At 33.9% G+C, this 18,539-nt stretch overlaps 1 protein-coding gene across 1 annotated transcript; it reads left to right on the forward strand.

Annotated features, from left to right (window-relative positions):
• The first annotated feature begins 5,323 nt into the window (after positions 1-5,323).
• LOC131867735 (putative germin-like protein 2-1) lies at positions 5,324-6,077 on the forward strand. Its single transcript, XM_059215542.1, has 2 exons — positions 5,324-5,450; positions 5,545-6,077. Exons 1-2 carry the CDS (start codon positions 5,324-5,326, stop codon positions 6,075-6,077), a joined length of 660 nt encoding a protein of 219 aa, XP_059071525.1.
• The last annotated feature ends 12,462 nt before the right edge of the window (positions 6,078-18,539 follow it).

Genomic DNA, 18,539 nt, shown 5'->3' on the forward strand with positions numbered 1-18,539 from the left:
TTAAAGACGTCTCCAAATCATAGTATCTTATCATCGTGGAGGAGGAGGACTTGGAAACCAGCTTGGCTTCCATAGCACCAGATCCCACCCCGCTTATTTAAACTTCACAAAGAAACAAGAGTGTTAAGCATGGTGAAGAGGAGGATAACGATGACTATGAGATGGAGGTAAAACAAGGTAGACTGAAAGAGAAAACAAATTTATTGGGCAATAGAGATTCTCAATTTGGGGACTCAATTTTCCATTTTCTTGCTATCATTAAGGACCTAATGGATTTATTCTATGACTTCTCGACCTATTTGGCTGAGTATCGCAATAGGCATAAGTCTAGGGTGGAACAAAAAAGGCACAAAGAAAAAAGAAATTGAACCAAATATGGAAGGTGAAAAGAGGCAAAGAGGGTGCTACTTGAGAGAACTAGAATTCAAGACTAAAATTGGTCATGAAAGAGTTTGATGCTCTTATGAGCCTCCATAATATGAAGTCTACATAGTTTTTCGTGGTTTGTTATTTCGGTAGTGTTGGGGTTGTGTTGGTGCAATAACTTGTTTGTTATTGAGCTTCTCTGTTTTAATATTCTAACTTTGGGCATGGGACCCTCTTCCCACCTTATCTAATCAAAAACAAATTTTTTGTACACTTTTAATATTACAAATCAATGTTAGATGTGGTTAAAAAACATTAAAATATAGTCAGGTCATAGTATGATGTTGCATTGGACTATGTTGGTAGTGAAGAATTAAATTGTTTACGAGTTTATTTTTATCAAATGAATTGTGGAAACCTCATATCTTTAATTAAATTGTTATCAAATGTATGATTATGTGTGTATCTTATTTCAAGTTATATTGGAAATAATTAATTTTTTTATTTGAGCGTGTAGGAAATTTTCATAGCTAATATAAATTGGAGTTCCCTAAGAGAATCCTAGTCATTTTCAATTCCTAGTGAAGCCTTGACCTTAGTTAATGATAGGGACTAAGGTCTCTGATTTTAGTAATTGTTGTAATGTGATGTATTTTGTGTTTTAAATATAGTTTTATTTTATTTTGATATTTGAGTAATTTAGCATTTGCGTCCAGCGGCATCCTTATGGAAAGATAGATTTCACACTGAGTAGGTTTTTGAATGACTTTCAAGTGTTTGTTTCATCTATTTATAAGTGTACATAGACCCATACTGAAACACTTAGGAGATGGAGGTAAAACAAGGTAGACTGAAAGAGAAAATAAATTTATTAGGCGATAGAGTTTCTCAATTTGGGGACTCATTTTTTTCATTTTCTTACTATCATTAAGGACCTAATGGATTTTTTCTATGACTTCTCGATCTTTTTGACTGACTATCGCAATAGGCATAAGTCAAGGATGGAACAAAAAAGGCAAAAAGAAAAAAGAAATCAAACTAAATATGGAAGGTGAAAAGAAGCAACGAGGGTACTGCTTGAGAGAGCTATAAACAAAGACAAAAATTGGTCATGAAAGAGTCAAATGCTCTTATGAGCCTCCATAATATGAAGTCTAAATATTTTTTCGTGGTTTGTTATTTTGGTAGTTTTGCGGTTGTGTCGGCGGAGTAACTTGTTTGTTATTGAACTTCTTTATTCTAGTATTCTAACTTTGGTTGTGGGACCCTCTTCCCACCTTATCCAATCAAAAACAAATTTTATCTACACTTTTTATATTACAAATCAATGTCAGATTTCGTTAATAAACATTAAAATATAATCAAGTTATAGTACGATGTTGTATTGGACTATGTTGGTAGTGAAGAATTATTCTTTTATCAAATGTATGATTATGTGTGCATTTTATTTCAACCTATATTGGAAATTTATTTATTTTCTTTGAGTGTGTAGGAAATTTTCATAGCTAATAGAAATTGGAGTTTCCTAAGAAAATCCTATTCATTTTAAATTCTTAGTGAAGCCTTGACCTTAGTTAATGATAGGGACTAAGGTCTTTGATTTTAGCAATTGTTGTAATGTGATGTATTTTTTTTTTTAAATATATTTTTATTTTGTTTTTATATATGAGTAAGTTAGTATCTGCGCCCAGTGGCATCCTTATAGAAAAAATAGGTGTTATGTTGAGCATTTTTTTGAATGATTTTAAAGTGTCGGTTTCATCTATTTTTGAGTGTATTTAGGCCCATAAAGAAACACTTATGAGTTGGATACCTTTTTGGGAATTAGTCCGTGGGATTTTGCCATCATTTGATCTTGTCCAAGTCTCTTAGAAAAAAGGTGTCGAAAGTCTAACTTGCGGGTGACAGTAAGTAAATTACCACTTTCAAATCCACTCCAACAATTTTGTGAATGGTGCTTCCGCATGCCTCACACATATGAGTGGATCCAAAGGATCCTATTGGGGAAGAGTATACAATATTATTCCTCTCATCCCAATGCTCTCACACGTAGGAGCATTTGTGATATCCACATACCCTTAGGTTTTGGTGAGAAGGGGTTAGAGGAGGTGAATGAGATCAATGTGGTACCTCCTGACCAGGGGAGGGGAGGCCATATGACACATATTGTATATACCATTCTAAGAGTCTTTGTATGGCTTATTATTTTATTTTTTGCATCTTTCTTTTTGGGATTTTTTGGGAGGCCTTGTGGAAGGACTCAAAAGAGTCTTTGAGAAATTTCTATCAAACCCTCCTCATCTATTAAGGAAATATTTTGATATGATTCAATCTTTAGAATGCTATATTCCATTTTGTTGTAAATATGTTAGTGGAGGCTTTTGATTTGATTTTTAAATTTCATCTTTCTATGTCTTTTCTTATGTATATGACACGTGTGTGAGGGTTTAGGCTCTCCCAAGTTGATCAGAGAAACTCATGTGTAGGGTGAGGGATATGTGGAACCTCCAAGGGAACGATTTTTTCTCGTTGAGAAGGAGATTTCTTGGGTATGAGTATCCTTGATTCTTTTGGAAAATCTGTGGAAAAATGGTTCGATATAATTTAGAAGGGATGTGAATTATATGGTGTTGGACTCCCTTAATGGATTTTACATCTGCGTGGAGTATTTATATTGGGAAATCAAGTTTCTCATGGGCCTCTTAGCTTGGGGGTTGGTTGTGAGAAAGCCCAAATGTTGGAAGGTGAGCTCTCCATTGGCTTGTTTAAAAATTGTGTTTTGTAAGATTTTTTGTGGAATCAAATGGGGTGCTACCTTGACATTGGAATGAAAATATTCATTCTCACGTTTGGGTTAGAATTTTTATTACATTTTTTAAATGGGTTGGAGTAAGTTGTTAAAAATTTTATCAAATGGGTCCCTTGCAATGTTGTGTATATCAAGTTGATAAATGATGATGTTGTTGTGTTTAGAAGCGATTATATTTTACTTTTCTAAAAAATATACATATTGTTTAAGGGCTGAGTTTGTTTAAGAAATAACTTAGCGCTTGTGATAATTTGCATTTCATACATTTAAAAGTTATTGATACTTAATGAACAAATTAAAGTTATTAGTAATAGTGGATTAAATTAGCTTTAAGAGTGTGAAATTTTCATGCACTTTTCTTAATATTTTTAGTTAATAAAGTGAAGGGGATGTTTATCACGCAAATATTGTTCTCTTTGTTATCCTACAAAATAAAAAAACTTGCTCTACTTAAACTTTGGTTTAAAATTAAAAATAGTTATTTGTAATTAGATGTGTATGTTCACCTATTTAAAAATATATATTTTATACAAAGTATATTTACCTTTGTAAACACACACACACAGCAAACTTGAGTTTGGGTTTCTAGTGTTACCATATCGGTTAAGGCCCATTAAGCGGGTTTAGCATGATAATTAATTCTTTTAAGAGAATTTAATTTAATATAACTTTAGGAAATGAAAAACCTTAGGTGGAGTTGGTGTGCTAGGTTTTAGGATTTAACATGTCTTGTAATCGTTTAAATGTGATGTGGCCTCTCAAATTAATTAGTCAAGTGAAATAATTTAATTTATCTAATTGATAGTGAATGGTAATTAATTAAATTAAATCTGAAATCAAAGTGTAGTATACTTTTATTTCAAAAATTTGGTTTTAAAAGAAAGTAAAATATCAGCTTAGGATTGAGAAAATTCACTCTTTATTTCGTTTTAATTTAGTTGAGTTGGACTCTTCAGAAGAATAAACTATCGTTGTGGCTAATATTTAGTTAAAACAAACAGTATATTTACTTATTAAAAATATTTAATAGAAAATTATCATTTATTCGTTTGGCGCATTTAATCTCTTTATATATCATTGGTAATTAGTTAAAATTTGTTAAATTTATATATAATTTAGCTTAGTTAGGGTTTACTTAGCTATAGGTGTTAGGTCACGCCATAGAGGCCCGACCGGTTCACTACCAATTAGGAATTAGAGGGAATGTTGCCTTCAGGAGTTCCTCCCTTGAGACATGTTGCATAAGGGTTCCAAATCTCGATCACCTTATCATTCTTGTTTTACGTTGTGCGAAATGAGTGTCATAACGCCCGCTCATCTTATTCCTTTTCTCACCTCGTCTAGCATGAGTCCTATGACGTTGAGTATGTAACATATACATGCGCATGCCACGATGAATTTGCCTTGTACACCAAGTTCATCCTTTCAATCACAAAACAACCCATTCTCTTATTTATTTATTTAAATTCTCTTGCAACCAAACTCTATAATTAACATGAATCCTTAATATTATAAACCAAAAATATTAATGATAATTTAGAACTATTCTTTGTTTTAAAGGCTCACGAATATAACACATATATTTTTATAATAAAACTGAGATTATCCTACCCGAGCGTAAAAAGGTTTTCAAGAAAGACGCAATATAAAGCATGCATGGACGGTGTTTGTGTCAACATCCAAGAAAATTTCCTCTTTTACCAATTCTGAGACGGCTGAGAAAAATGTATATATTAGTTCCTTTGAAGAAGGCCATCGCTCCAATAAAGTCTAATCGTTTCCACATTACTAAATTAATGGCGGTGGCGAGAATATGAGGAAGAATACGTCTAAGGCAGGAGGTAAGCTGATCTTCAGATAAGCATATGCAGCAGAAGATAGAAAATTTCAACGATAATGAAAGAATGGTGAGAATACATCTGCGGTAGCAGGTGAGATAGCCATATGCTGCAGCAAGACTTACTCTGACGTATCGAAAAGAGCAACAACTCTGGAAGTATATTATTATAATATTACAAGGATTGGTGATTTAATATACGGAGTGAAGATGAATTAGTCATAAGGTTTGGGCTATATAAAGCTTGTAATGGGCTTGTAACACACATTCATATCCTTCTGAGCTCTTGTACTATCTGCGTTTCTATTATAATGGCTAACCGAATGATTTACTTCACACTGGGACTTTTTCTGTTGATATGTTGTTACAGCGACAGGGTCATGGCAGGGGATTCCGATCCCTTGCAAGATTTCTGCGTTGCAGATGAGGAAAGCAAAGGTGAGTAAAAAACTTTATACATAAACAATGGTAATGATTTGCTTATTAGACGAGTCGAGTTAGTAATAGATTGATTTGATTTTGCTTTAAACAGTTTTGGTGAACGGGTTCGTTTGCAAAGACCCAATGCAAGTTTCAGCAGACGACTTCTTCTTCCGGGGACTTGGGCAGGCAGGGAACACCGACAATGATGTGGGCTCCAACGTAACGATGGCGAACGTTAAACAGATACCAGGCCTCAATACGTTGGGAATATCGTTGGTCCGCATCGACTACGCAGTGGGTGGAATAAATCCTCCTCACACACACCCAAGAGCCACCGAAGTTCTTGTTTTACTGGAAGGCCAGCTTCTTGTGGGTTTCATTGACACCAACAACAAGTTTTTCAGCAAAACGTTGGAGAAGGGAGATGTGTTTGTGTTTCCAAAGGCACTTGTGCATTTCCAGCAGAATGTGGGGCATGAAAATGCGGTGGCCATATCTGCATTGAGCAGCCAGCTTCCGGGAGTTCAGACAATCGCCAACTCTCTGTTTGCAGCGGATCCTCCTCTCCCAGATTCCGTATTGGCCAAGGCCTTCCGCATCACACAGGAAGTTGTGGATTACATTCAGAAGAAATTGGCATAAGAATTTGCTGTGTTCTATCAAACAAAACAATCAAGAGGGGACCAAGTCTTTCCCAAATTCTTTTTCCTTGCCGTTCAATAAAACAATCTTTCTAGAGTTATTGCCGTCCTCTTCTGCTATTCATAGCATCTGTTTTGAACATGACTATATCCTCCGCATATTCCAAAGATGAAGGATTAATTTGAAGCATCTGAAGGCATTTATGAATATTTTATACAAGAGCATCCTTGTATTAGGTATACATTCATTTGCAACATGTTAACAATATATTCTTTAACATAAATATTGCAGGAACAACAACAAACAAAGTGCTTGACTTGGATAGAATGAGTAACACTATAATTCTTGCATGCCAATCTGTCAAGGGTGTTCTTTAACATAGTCTTAACCTCATTTTAGCTCTGACATAAAAGGTGAATGGTTTGGAAGTAGGAAATAGTTATTGGGAAATATAATTAGTAGTTGTTCTTCAAATCACCCTCACAATCATCCAATGCTTCAAGACTCCCCATCAAAGAAGTCATTCCAGAAGGTTAGGGACTCTCCTCAAGATAAGAATGATTGCTCTAATAAATGTAGTATACCTTCGATGGAATGCAACACGGTTTCATTATGTCTAAATTCCAAGAAAATCCGTAGAACTAGAATATCCATTGCATCCAATATCGCAATATTTGATCGGGGATAATATGATAACCTTGACACATATCACACCTATTCTTACATCAATCTACCTACATAAGGGTTATGATTGAGGGGCCTCTTGTATTAAACATTTCTAATAAGTTGGAATGACATGGAAAATCTAAGACAGTGAAGATAGATTATTGATAATAACACAATTCATTTACATGGTGTTAATTAATTTATGGCCTCCCAAAATAAGCTTTTCTAAATCTCCCCTAATTCATTCCTACGTTATAATAAATATGTCACTGTGGATGTTATGTATGAAGATCTAAATACTAAAGGGAAAAAGGATAATGCTCATGTTGATTTTAAAAACTTTGTATGTAATATTAAAAATATGATTAGTTGAAAAATTTAGCAATATATTACCTTGCTCAATCATAAACTCCCAGATCGGTTACAAAAAAAATTCCTCAAACCATTTCCTCCTTGTATAAGCATTTCTATAGATCATCAAATATGATAACCAATAATTTAACCATAGGTTTCCTATCAAAGCAAATGCAAATCTGCATATGTGAATAAGCACAATAGGATAGGAAAATATTGTTGTCGTAGGCCATGTATGTTTCATGCTGGAAAAATATTATTGTTGCAAGCCTAAGAGGTGCATAAAGGAGCTCCTTGGATCCATGGATATGCAGGTGTAAGTTTGAGAAATATGTGAAGGCGGAAGGATATTTTCATATTGAAGCCATTTGCTAATTGATATGAGGAAGACAAAAGTGTCGTCATATTGAGAAGTTGTCAATTACACTGTAATGAAGAATAAGATAATAGATATAACTGATACATTATCGGTGAGATATGTCAATTTTATAATCTTCTATTTTTCCTATGTATTTTTAGGGCTTCAAATGAATAAAGCTTCATATATAGCCCCTCTAGCGATCAGTTCATTGTGAAGCTTAAAAGCCTCTTCCGTCATGCCTTGGATGTCTATACCTCAAATAATCTAGTAATATGAGAAGTTTCATTGCGCTTGCATCCATCTCCAACTGTATCGATCAATATATTAATTATCAAGCCCATTCTACATTGTTCACATAGATAACAAATAAGGCTATTGTAAGATGACACATTGCTCTGATAGATTGTGCTTATGATCTTTTCTTTAGCATGTCTAATGCCACATATGTGATCCCTTGCCTACGCAAATAGGGAGTCAATGAGGTATAAGTAATTACTTGATCATGTTCCACGAGGATTCTATTTATTCACCGGGTTTCTCGTCTCTCTATGAAAGATTCGCACGTCAATCATATGAGTCCTGCAAATAGTGGTGGTTCGGGAATCTAAATAGATTTAAACACTAGCACAAATAATTCATGACATTCACTAAACCTAGGGTTCTCTCTCAAGGTCATTGTGGTTAATGCTACACCAAAATAGAATAATGTGGCTTTGGTTATTTATGTACAAGATTCAAGTTGGGAAAATCCAAAATATTGGAAAATGTAGACAAAATGCATGACCCAATGGTGAGCAATATCTCCGATATTTTTTATGTTTTGCAAGAACTTGAGTTATTGTTCATTATTTGAGTAAGTGGTCTTAATAGCATGCATCCAAATAAAAGAGAGTGATTGCAAATTCTAGAATTGAGGTAGATCTTCAAAGGAAAGGACAAAACAATAGTGGACATGTTGCATCGAGTTGAGCCATGTGTGACCTTAGATATCCAAATTTAAAAAATGTAAAAGAGACAATTTACATTAAATGATATAGAACTCTAGATAACCAATAGATTTATTTGACTCACAAATTTGTCATTGAAGAGGTTTTAGGTCAATACAATACAACTAATTCAGGTCAATAATCTATTGTTGCAAGTCTTTACAAATATGATGTCATTTCCTATCACCGAGTCATCCATAGGTGATCATTCCTTTGGTTTTAGCTTGACGATCTATCTAGATCACATACCGGTTCCATAATTTGCATCGTAAGATCTTTTATATTGGTTCCATCATTCTAATATATCTCCACTTGCACTAAAATCAGGAATCCCCATTAAAAATAGGGTTTTAAGGAAATATATTTCAATAGAACATGCTCTATCCATATTGTTGACACAAATTTGAGTCAATCATTTCATAATTTTTTCACCCTCAAATCCAAAAATATAAACTGGTGATAAATTTTTACAACCTTTCGAAAAATATAAAAATATAAGAAAATCATGTGCTAACTGACTGAGGAGAAAATTTATGAAAACCCCTAAAATTGTAATGAGTTACTCAAAATGAATTCAAGTCTAGACTTTTGGTGGATCAATGTGCCCTTGTTTAACCACCTAGAATAAATAAAAACAACAATCACTGTTTTGCAACACTAAGAGTGAATTTTGTGGAACCCCTAAGTTCACAATAGCTACCTCAAATATGCTAAAAATCAATATTGTAATAGACTGGACAAGTTCTTGATTGAAAGCCTCTATGAATTATAATTTTCTTTTGTCAAATCGAGAGAGATATGAGCTTCACATGTTGACCTTCTTAATTGATATACAAAAATAGAATAATGCCTTGAGGTCCGATAACAGTTTATAATATTCCTTATGGAAGAATTCGCTACATACTATATCTCCAAGGGACTCCAAATGCAATGTCGTATTCAACACATGTCTTTGCAATGACAATCGTGTCCTATATCTAGAACTCCTAGCAATATAACTGAGGTGTAAACCACTAAATTCATCTAGGCCTCCTAATTATCTAATATAGCTTATGACCAATTATAACTAATTTAAGGTATGTGTACCACATGTTGGCATATGCATTGAATAATATACATTATAATATCATATCCTTGGCTACATAATATATTTCGCATACTCCAAACAATATGATTTGACAAGCACTTTATAATAGTAGAGGAAATGAAGATAAACAAGGATAATGAATGAAAACATATAAAGTTGCTATTATTAAGACCAATATTCGAAATCTTCATCATGCTTGACTGGTTCGCCTACATATGAACTTGATCTACAGAAGATGGGGATGTGTAAATAATTTTCTCTACAACTAGATGAGCCCCATACAAGACAAAAAGATGAACAGTCTGGAGAGATCTTAGATTGATATTACTTTAGTTATTGTGTGTTAGATGTGTTTTAATTCCTCTAGATGCAACTTAATCACGCACTTGTAATTATACATATACCCGTTCAGGTCATGTCCAAATAAATAATTTCATTGAAACATCTATTCTCATATTGGTGACATGTAGAAGATGATTGTTGCAATAGTCAAGCATGTGGATTAAGCGAGTCTTCCTTATAATGCAAGCTAGTGAATTGTGAGCGTTCTAGAAAAGGTCCAAAATGTATTTGAAAGGTCATTAAGCATTTGGCTTGTAAAACTTCTGAGATGATAATGGACTAAGCACCTCACCTTTTCAGCATTTTTTTATTAGGATAAAACAAGTTTTGAAGGGGCCCCAAACCCCTTTACAAACAGAGGGTTTGCATTGAGAAATGGACCAGACTACCTGACAGTGGACAACAGGTTTTAAAAAGGACCTGAAACCTTCTGGACTTACGTGCATCCACCAATCAAAATATGAGCATCACAAAACAGGATGGCACAACCATAAGCTCGAAAACAACAAACAAAACATCTCAAAAAACGGAGAACGAGGGTTTTTCTGGCACCCTCGGCCAACTAGAAGCGTTTTCCTAGGCTCCCTCAACTTGTAATAGATTCGTAGGACCACATAAAGCCACAAAGACCAATGCTAACCAAAAACCAACATTGGCCAAACTTGGCCCTTGAAAACTGCTAGCATCCAACCTGTCCCTACAAGAAACAAAAAACATGGGGTTTTTCTGAGCTCCCTCAACCACCGTGGGTTTTATCATGGCTCCAAAAACCATATGCTTTAAAATATGCCATACTGAGAGAAACTTTCCCAACAACCAACTCTCCACCTCTATAGGAGACGCACAAGAGTCAGCAAGAACATCGGCATCAACATCCTTACAGCCAAGAAGAGGGGCCCCATCAACACCCCAACGACACTTCCAGGAAACACCAGAAACATCATACTCCACCTCAATAGGAGACAAGTCAACTCCAACTACATCCATCTCCCCCTCAATAGAAGGGAACCTTCCACAGAGAATCCCACGGACCCGAAAAAAACAGCACTCCAAAACAGCCCAACTCGCAAGAAACCAAACAAGCAGACCAAAAACATCATGTGTTTCAAGACCGATACACAGAGGGAACTGCCCGAAGCCCATTCGGAAGGTAAATAACACCTCAAGGACCACCAAATAGTTACATGAGCCACAAGAATCATTATACTCTTTGTGGCACTATTGGTCTTGTGGATTTAGAGGAATCACATTATTGCATGGAACATAAAAGGGTGCGAGGATAGCATTGTTGGTATTTATGAGAGAATGTACACAATTTCAAGAGAAGTGAAATATGAAGATAGAACCAAAAAAAAATTCCTTCATATCAATGTTGGCTTCAGTAGTACCACATTTATATCAACGTAATATGCAATATTTTGTACTTAAATAAATATTGGTTTCCGTGGCATGTTGAATTATACCATCCCGTAAATTAAGTTAAATATCAAAATGGAGGAAACAAGATCATAACATTAACCAATGCCAATGACATTAGGAATAAGAAAAGGCCTAGTTGTTATCTTTAAGGAAGAGCTAGGAACTTAGGTTCCTTTTCCTTTTGTTGCGAGGGATTGAGATTTTTTCTAAATCATGAGAATGAATCTAAATGGCATTGATGCATGAATTAATATCTGTTCATTTTGAGAATCTTTGTTACCAATTTACATAATCAAATAAAAGGAGTATAGCCATAATTTCCCAGTTTTGGCAAATGAGGCTCACACATTCATTTTCCTAATTGTTTGCAGCTCACAAGTATGCAAGCATCTCCCATGCTAGACTTATCAAATTCCTAAGACTTGGCTCAATTTTTGCAAAGCCAACTGAGAAAATTCAGATGAAAGTAGATATGAGAAGCATTATTTCAGTACAGCCACTTCAACCTTTCTAATGTGACAAGATTTTGGAGTCCTATTTTTAGAGGACCTGCGAATTGCAACGAATGTTGATCTACCAGGTATGTCACTTTCAATAAGATATGTAAAGTAGGAAAAAAAAAAAAAAAAAGGGAGTTAATTATATATTATTTTTAAAATATATTTTGGGGAAGAAATATATTGCAGTTAATGTCACCATGAAGCTTTATGCCTGTACTTTTTATTTGATACGTACAGAACAAATTCACTTTTTTAGGATTTGGTTTAAGTCTGGTCTAATATCAATTTTCTAAAATTTTATTAATCGCACATAGCAGCCCCGACATGCTTAGCGGTTACATGAACAATGGTTAAAAGTAAATGATATGTTGTAAATTGTGGTGTTTGCAACCTAGATATAGAGATTGGTAGTTAGAATGAAACTTTAACAATTTGCACATGATTGGAAATGGCATATTCTAATACCACAACGAAGATGTAATCTGTGAACCTTACCCTTCACAAATTGAAACTTGTAAATAAAGAAATGTGTAGCTGTACAGTGATAGATTAACAAAGAAAGACAAATCATAATTTCTAATCTATTTTTGAATTTGGCTCAAATGATCGAATCTGTGAATGCAAAAAATTTTATGTGAAGTAGATTGCTAGAATTTAATTGGAGATCTTTGGAAAAAAACAAATTCTTATTTTAACAGTTGAGTATAACTGATTACAACACAAATTACCAACCAAGTCTTGCATTGAAGAGTAGGAGCTCTTTGGTAACACTTGCAATGAAATATTCAATTATTTCCAATTGATATTGCATGCAAGCAAGAGAAATTTGGTATACTTGGAATGAAAAGTTAATTATTTTGAATCCACATTGTATGTAATCAGTTCTATTCTCATTTTTTGATTACTACATATGCATTGTGCCTCATGTGTATGTCGGTATGTAATAGTAGGGGGATATGTGAATATCAACAAGGCAACAAACCCTTGATACAACAATGAATGGGAGGCCCTTCTGACCGTCATCTCCAGTGTTGATTGTTTCTTTCTCTATCATTAGCCCATGAAATTTATATATTTCTAATGAATACACTTTAAGGGGAAGTTGGTAGAACCCACCTTTATTTATTTGGATCTCAATGTGATACAATTATTTCGAGTGCAACTAGTCATCTCATTGATAAATTTTCTAGCATGAGGCATGCAGATGTTTGAATGTGTGGGTTGAACAATTGGACTCTATGAAATCAATAACAGAGACCTATAAAAGTTGGTGGTAATACGAGCATACCAATTTTTTCTAGTATCGAATTCACAAAGAACAATCATGCCAAATCCATTCATTTGAACACCTATATTGAGGTAGACTTGATAGGATTTTACATTCTTCAAGATTGTGGTGTTGCATTCTATCTTGACCGTTGCAAGATATCTCATTACTATGTGAATGGTCTGCTAGAAAAATCATAGAGTCTTATATATCATTTCAATTGAACTGGTGGAGAACCAATTAAATATGTGTTTCTCTCAGATGTATTTATATTTCAACTATTCTTAATTCACATTCAATTCAATGATCAAAGATAAACTTTTTAGCAATGAAGTTTTAAAATTACTACTAATTATATAAGAGTTTTATGGGAGCTCCTCAATCAACAATTTGAGTGGATGGCATACTGGGTTTAGGCAAGATCTAGTGATCACAAGCTACGCATATTTCTAAAAATCTGATGTGATTTTAAACTCTTAATGTTATTTGAGTGTCTCACAATGGATGCACATGTTAAGGTTATAGTTGACAGATATTTGTTAGGTTTCACAAATTATTACGTACTTTTCCACAAATAAAGTGTTGCAACATTTTCTTTCTAAATTCTTTGGATTAAGGTGGAACATTGTCAACTAAATTTCACTATGAAAGAGTATTGTTATTGATTTGAGAATAATCTTGAACATCTTGATGTAGAGTAGATATATCCTAGACTATGAGAGGTGCATGGTTGACAAAGGAGTACATATTCATGTAGAATTTAATGAATGACAATATGGATTAGATGGGAGATATCGTAGAGGTGGACCTGGAAACCATGCGATTAGAAGGTAGCTTTCACACAAGGAGGTTTAAATTGACAACCATGCCATGTGTCAAGAGGAGAGGATAAAGGAGATGGCTTTGGGATGGGAAACAACGTGCTAATAGTTACTAATAGTTAAAATTCCCATGTTTTCTCTAGGGTTCAAGTCAATTGGTTGGATTGATTCACAACAACAAGAACCTATGGGGCACACAAATGGAGCTAAAAAAATTTGGGGCTCTGTTAGAGGTAAACAAGCCTAGTTTCACACTTGTTGTACAATTGTATCATGTAGATTACAAAATTGGAATTCGCAAGGCTGATCTAGAGGCCTCGCATGACATATTTGTGTGGTGCATAATTGATATAGATAGCATTGAACAACTTGATTTTAAGGGAAAAGTACTTATAGGTAAGAGGTAATTTGAAAGATTCATAGGAGAAAAAGAGAAAATTCTATAAGATCCATCATTGCTTGTATTTATTTTAAAAGAAATGGTGAAGCATGCTATAGAAACTAGGTTTTGTCTATTGTTAATAATAATTTGTACATGTATGCTTTATTGAAATCAAAAGGGGGAAAATTGTTTTTTTGTTAAAACTTATTTTTAATTATTGAATTATTTGATGTTAAGGAATAATTAAATTTTTAGGCTGTAATGTCGTAAATCGCATACATTCGCAACTTCACCTACGTTTTGTGTGTACTTTGGTGTCCATTCGCTTAATATTTTTGTAGGCTCATTTTAGTACTTACATAAGCCTTCTTCTTTACCAAGGTGCTCAGGCCGCATTTCTCATGGACATTGGTTTATGTCACCTTTGCATTAGTCCTATATTTTCTTTTCTCCCAAAATTTTTGAACGTATATTATCTAGATACGACTTTTTCACACGGACATTTGCACATCATGATAGCATCCTACAAAAAAAAATATGCAAGCATTTCTAAACAAAATTCAACTTTTTGGCTTTATAGGGCAGTTGCAATGTTTCGAGATGAATCTAAATGAATCATCAGTATTTTTTCATTCCCCACTCTCTTTATGAACCTTTCTTTTATTTGGCCTGCTCTCTCTTGGCTCTCTCTTTCTCTCTCAATATCTCACACGCTACTCTTAATCTTTTCACGCTACTCTCACGATATTTGTAAAAAGTTGGATTCTGATGTCTCTAAGTAACTCCATTTAGTTTGATTGATTCGCATTAATCAAAATTTAAAGACCTCCCACCGAGGGAGCTAGAGGATGATGGCTCTTTTGGAGGTAGAAAAAAGTAGTTTCATAACTATCACAATCGCCTAATGCAGATTCTAAAATTGGGGAATTGGAATGGTGATTTAGAGGATTCACATGAGATAGTTGTGAGGTACATAATTTATTTGGATAGAGTTGAACAACCGAATTTTAGGGAAAAATAACTCATAGAGAAAAGGTAATTTGAGAGATTTCTTGGAGAAAAATAGAACTTTTTATAAGATGCATGTTTTTACCTTTTTTCAAAAGGAATGGAGAGGTAGTCTATATAAATTCGGTCTTGCCTATTGTCAAATAACAATGAGTAGTTTCATCCTTTAAAAATTAATAAAATATATATTAAAATTTAGTTTTTTAGTTTGCTGATTAAACTTTCTTTAATTATTAAGTTATCTGATATTTACGAATATCAAAAAAATTATTTGAATTACATGAATTTAAGTAGTCGGCTATGACTGAATTCGGATCAAGATTCGAAACTACTAGTTGTGAGGCCCACCCTTTGGTGGCTTCGATATTGGCATTATTGGACCATGATTGAATTCTAGGGCTGTATAAGTTTTTAAAGTTATTAGTATTAACACATGATGATGTTATTAGAATATGTCAAATGTGGAGTGCATCTGTAGAGCAGTTTGATTTTTATATATGCATATGATGAGGACAAAAATTTTGATAGTTAATTAGGTATTTTGATTTCCATGTGATTATAGTGGGTTAATTGATGCTTTGACTTTATAAACATGAAATTCATCTATATCGTGAATTATTAAATTATCAAATTTATTAGAAGTAGCACCCTGTCGGGTTTATGCTTCTAGAAAGGAGCACTTGGTTTGGATTTTGATAGCTACCTTTGTTCATTTGAAATAATATTAGAACTGTTATAAAATGAAGAACGATTAAAGTTGAATGTAAATCTTGACTGTGGATTCGCATGGTCATTGAAATATCCCAAATGTCTAGTTGGCATAAAAGTGCATGTAGCATATTTGAAGTTTTAAAATCTCTGATCATGGATGCTATCACTTTTTAATTCACAAAAAGGAATGGACTAAAGGGATGAGATTATTAAAGTTGTAAGATTCAAAATATTTATTACCTTATTGGGCTTAGTTTTCCTCCAATGATTATAATCCTACTAAAGATGGCAAAGCTCGAAATATGTTAATAGTAATCTAATCGTGTCGCTTCTTCCTTTTTTGAGAAAGTCCAACTTTTCCAAAAGATTTGTGGGTATAAAAAATTACGGAAATCGATATGAGAAAATATTAGAGTTGATCAACCTATGAGCTTCTGAAGAAGAACAACATGCGAAGGATTTGTGAAGTTGGAGGGGTTTCAAATTAATTCATGGCCATGTAGAACGGCCACAATCTACTTCTTTCAAAGAAGTTCACATTCTCTAAGAACCTGAGGGAAGTGAAAATGGATGGGATGAGTTCTATTGTAACTTACAAGATGATAGAAAAGGATACTGTAATCAGTTGCTAGGGGTGAAAGGTTAAGAGAAACCATAAATATCAGGACATCCCTAGCCTACATCAAGGCTTAATATACTACCTTCACCAAATCTATTTGCATAGAACCTCTCCTATGCTCTAATCTAGCCTAATTTTGGTATCAAAGAGATCAAAGTGAAAGATGGCTTCAAGAGCCCTCAAAATTACCAAGAAACCCCTTAGAATTTCTAGTGGTTTTGGAATTGCTTCCACATAAGCATTCAATCTCCCTAAAAATTCCCAAAAGGGCAATTCCCATATCGAGAAAGATAAAAAAGGGAATGCCCTAGAGATAAAGAGCTAAAAATTGTGTCAAAAGAAGATAATGTTAACAGTAGACTGCATGTAGAATTACAATCTCTCTTGGGATACCAATTTGAAACTGCGGAAAGAAGTAAAGATAAAAAAGAAAAACACATTAAAAATCGAAAAAATAGAAAAGGCAAATCTAAAAAATGAAAGGGTAATGAAGGAGAGTAAGAAGAGGAGATCGACATTAATTGTGGTAATTAATATCCAAGACAAAGAAATTTGAAACTAAAACGATGACACATATATGATAACTAACACTTTGAAAGTGATATTGTACTCAGTTGAGGAAAGAAAAGGTCAAGTATTTGACCTACCTACAAAATATTTCACTTTGGACCTATCCCTTAAAGACGTCTCCAAATCATAGTATCTTATCATCGTGGAGGAGGAGGACTTGGAAACCAGCTTGGCTTCCATAGCACCAGATCCCACCCCGCTTATTTAAACTTCACAAAGAAACAAGAGTGTTAAGCATGGTGAAGAGGAGGATAACGATGACTATGAGATGGAGGTAAAACAAGGTAGACTGAAAGAGAAAACAAATTTATTGGGCAATAGAGATTCTCAATTTGGGGACTCAATTTTCCATTTTCTTGCTATCATTAAGGACCTAATGGATTTATTCTATGACTTCTCGACCTATTTGGCTGAGTATCGCAATAGGCATAAGTCTAGGGTGGAACAAAAAAGGCACAAAGAAAAAAGAAATTGAACCAAATATGGAAGGTGAAAAGAGGCAAAGAGGGTGCTACTTGAGAGAACTAGAATTCAAGACTAAAATTGGTCATGAAAGAGTTTGATGCTCTTATGAGCCTCCATAATATGAAGTCTACATAGTTTTTCGTGGTTTGTTATTTCGGTAGTGTTGGGGTTGTGTTGGTGCAATAACTTGTTTGTTATTGAGCTTCTCTGTTTTAATATTCTAACTTTGGGCATGGGACCCTCTTCCCACCTTATCTAATCAAAAACAAATTTTTTGTACACTTTTAATATTACAAATCAATGTTAGATGTGGTTAAAAAACATTAAAATATAGTCAGGTCATAGTATGATGTTGCATTGGACTATGTTGGTAGTGAAGAATTAAATTGTTTACGAGTTTATTTTTATCAAATGAATTGTGGAAACCTCATATCTTTAATTAAATTGTTATCAAATGTATGATTATGTGTGTATCTTATTTCAAGTTATATTGGAAATAATTAATTTTTTTATTTGAGCGTGTAGGAAATTTTCATAGCTAATATAAATTGGAGTTCCCTAAGAGAATCCTAGTCATTTTCAATTCCTAGTGAAGCCTTGACCTTAGTTAATGATAGGGACTAAGGTCTCTGATTTTAGTAATTGTTGTAATGTGATGTATTTTGTGTTTTAAATATAGTTTTATTTTATTTTGATATTTGAGTAATTTAGCATTTGCGTCCAGCGGCATCCTTATGGAAAGATAGATTTCACACTGAGTAGGTTTTTGAATGACTTTCAAGTGTTTGTTTCATCTATTTATAAGTGTACATAGACCCATACTGAAACACTTAGGAGATGGAGGTAAAACAAGGTAGACTGAAAGAGAAAATAAATTTATTAGGCGATAGAGTTTCTCAATTTG

The sequence above is a fragment of the Cryptomeria japonica genome, unplaced genomic scaffold, assembly GCF_030272615.1.
Source record: "Cryptomeria japonica unplaced genomic scaffold, Sugi_1.0 HiC_scaffold_182, whole genome shotgun sequence".
NCBI lineage: Eukaryota > Viridiplantae > Streptophyta > Pinopsida > Cupressales > Cupressaceae > Cryptomeria > Cryptomeria japonica.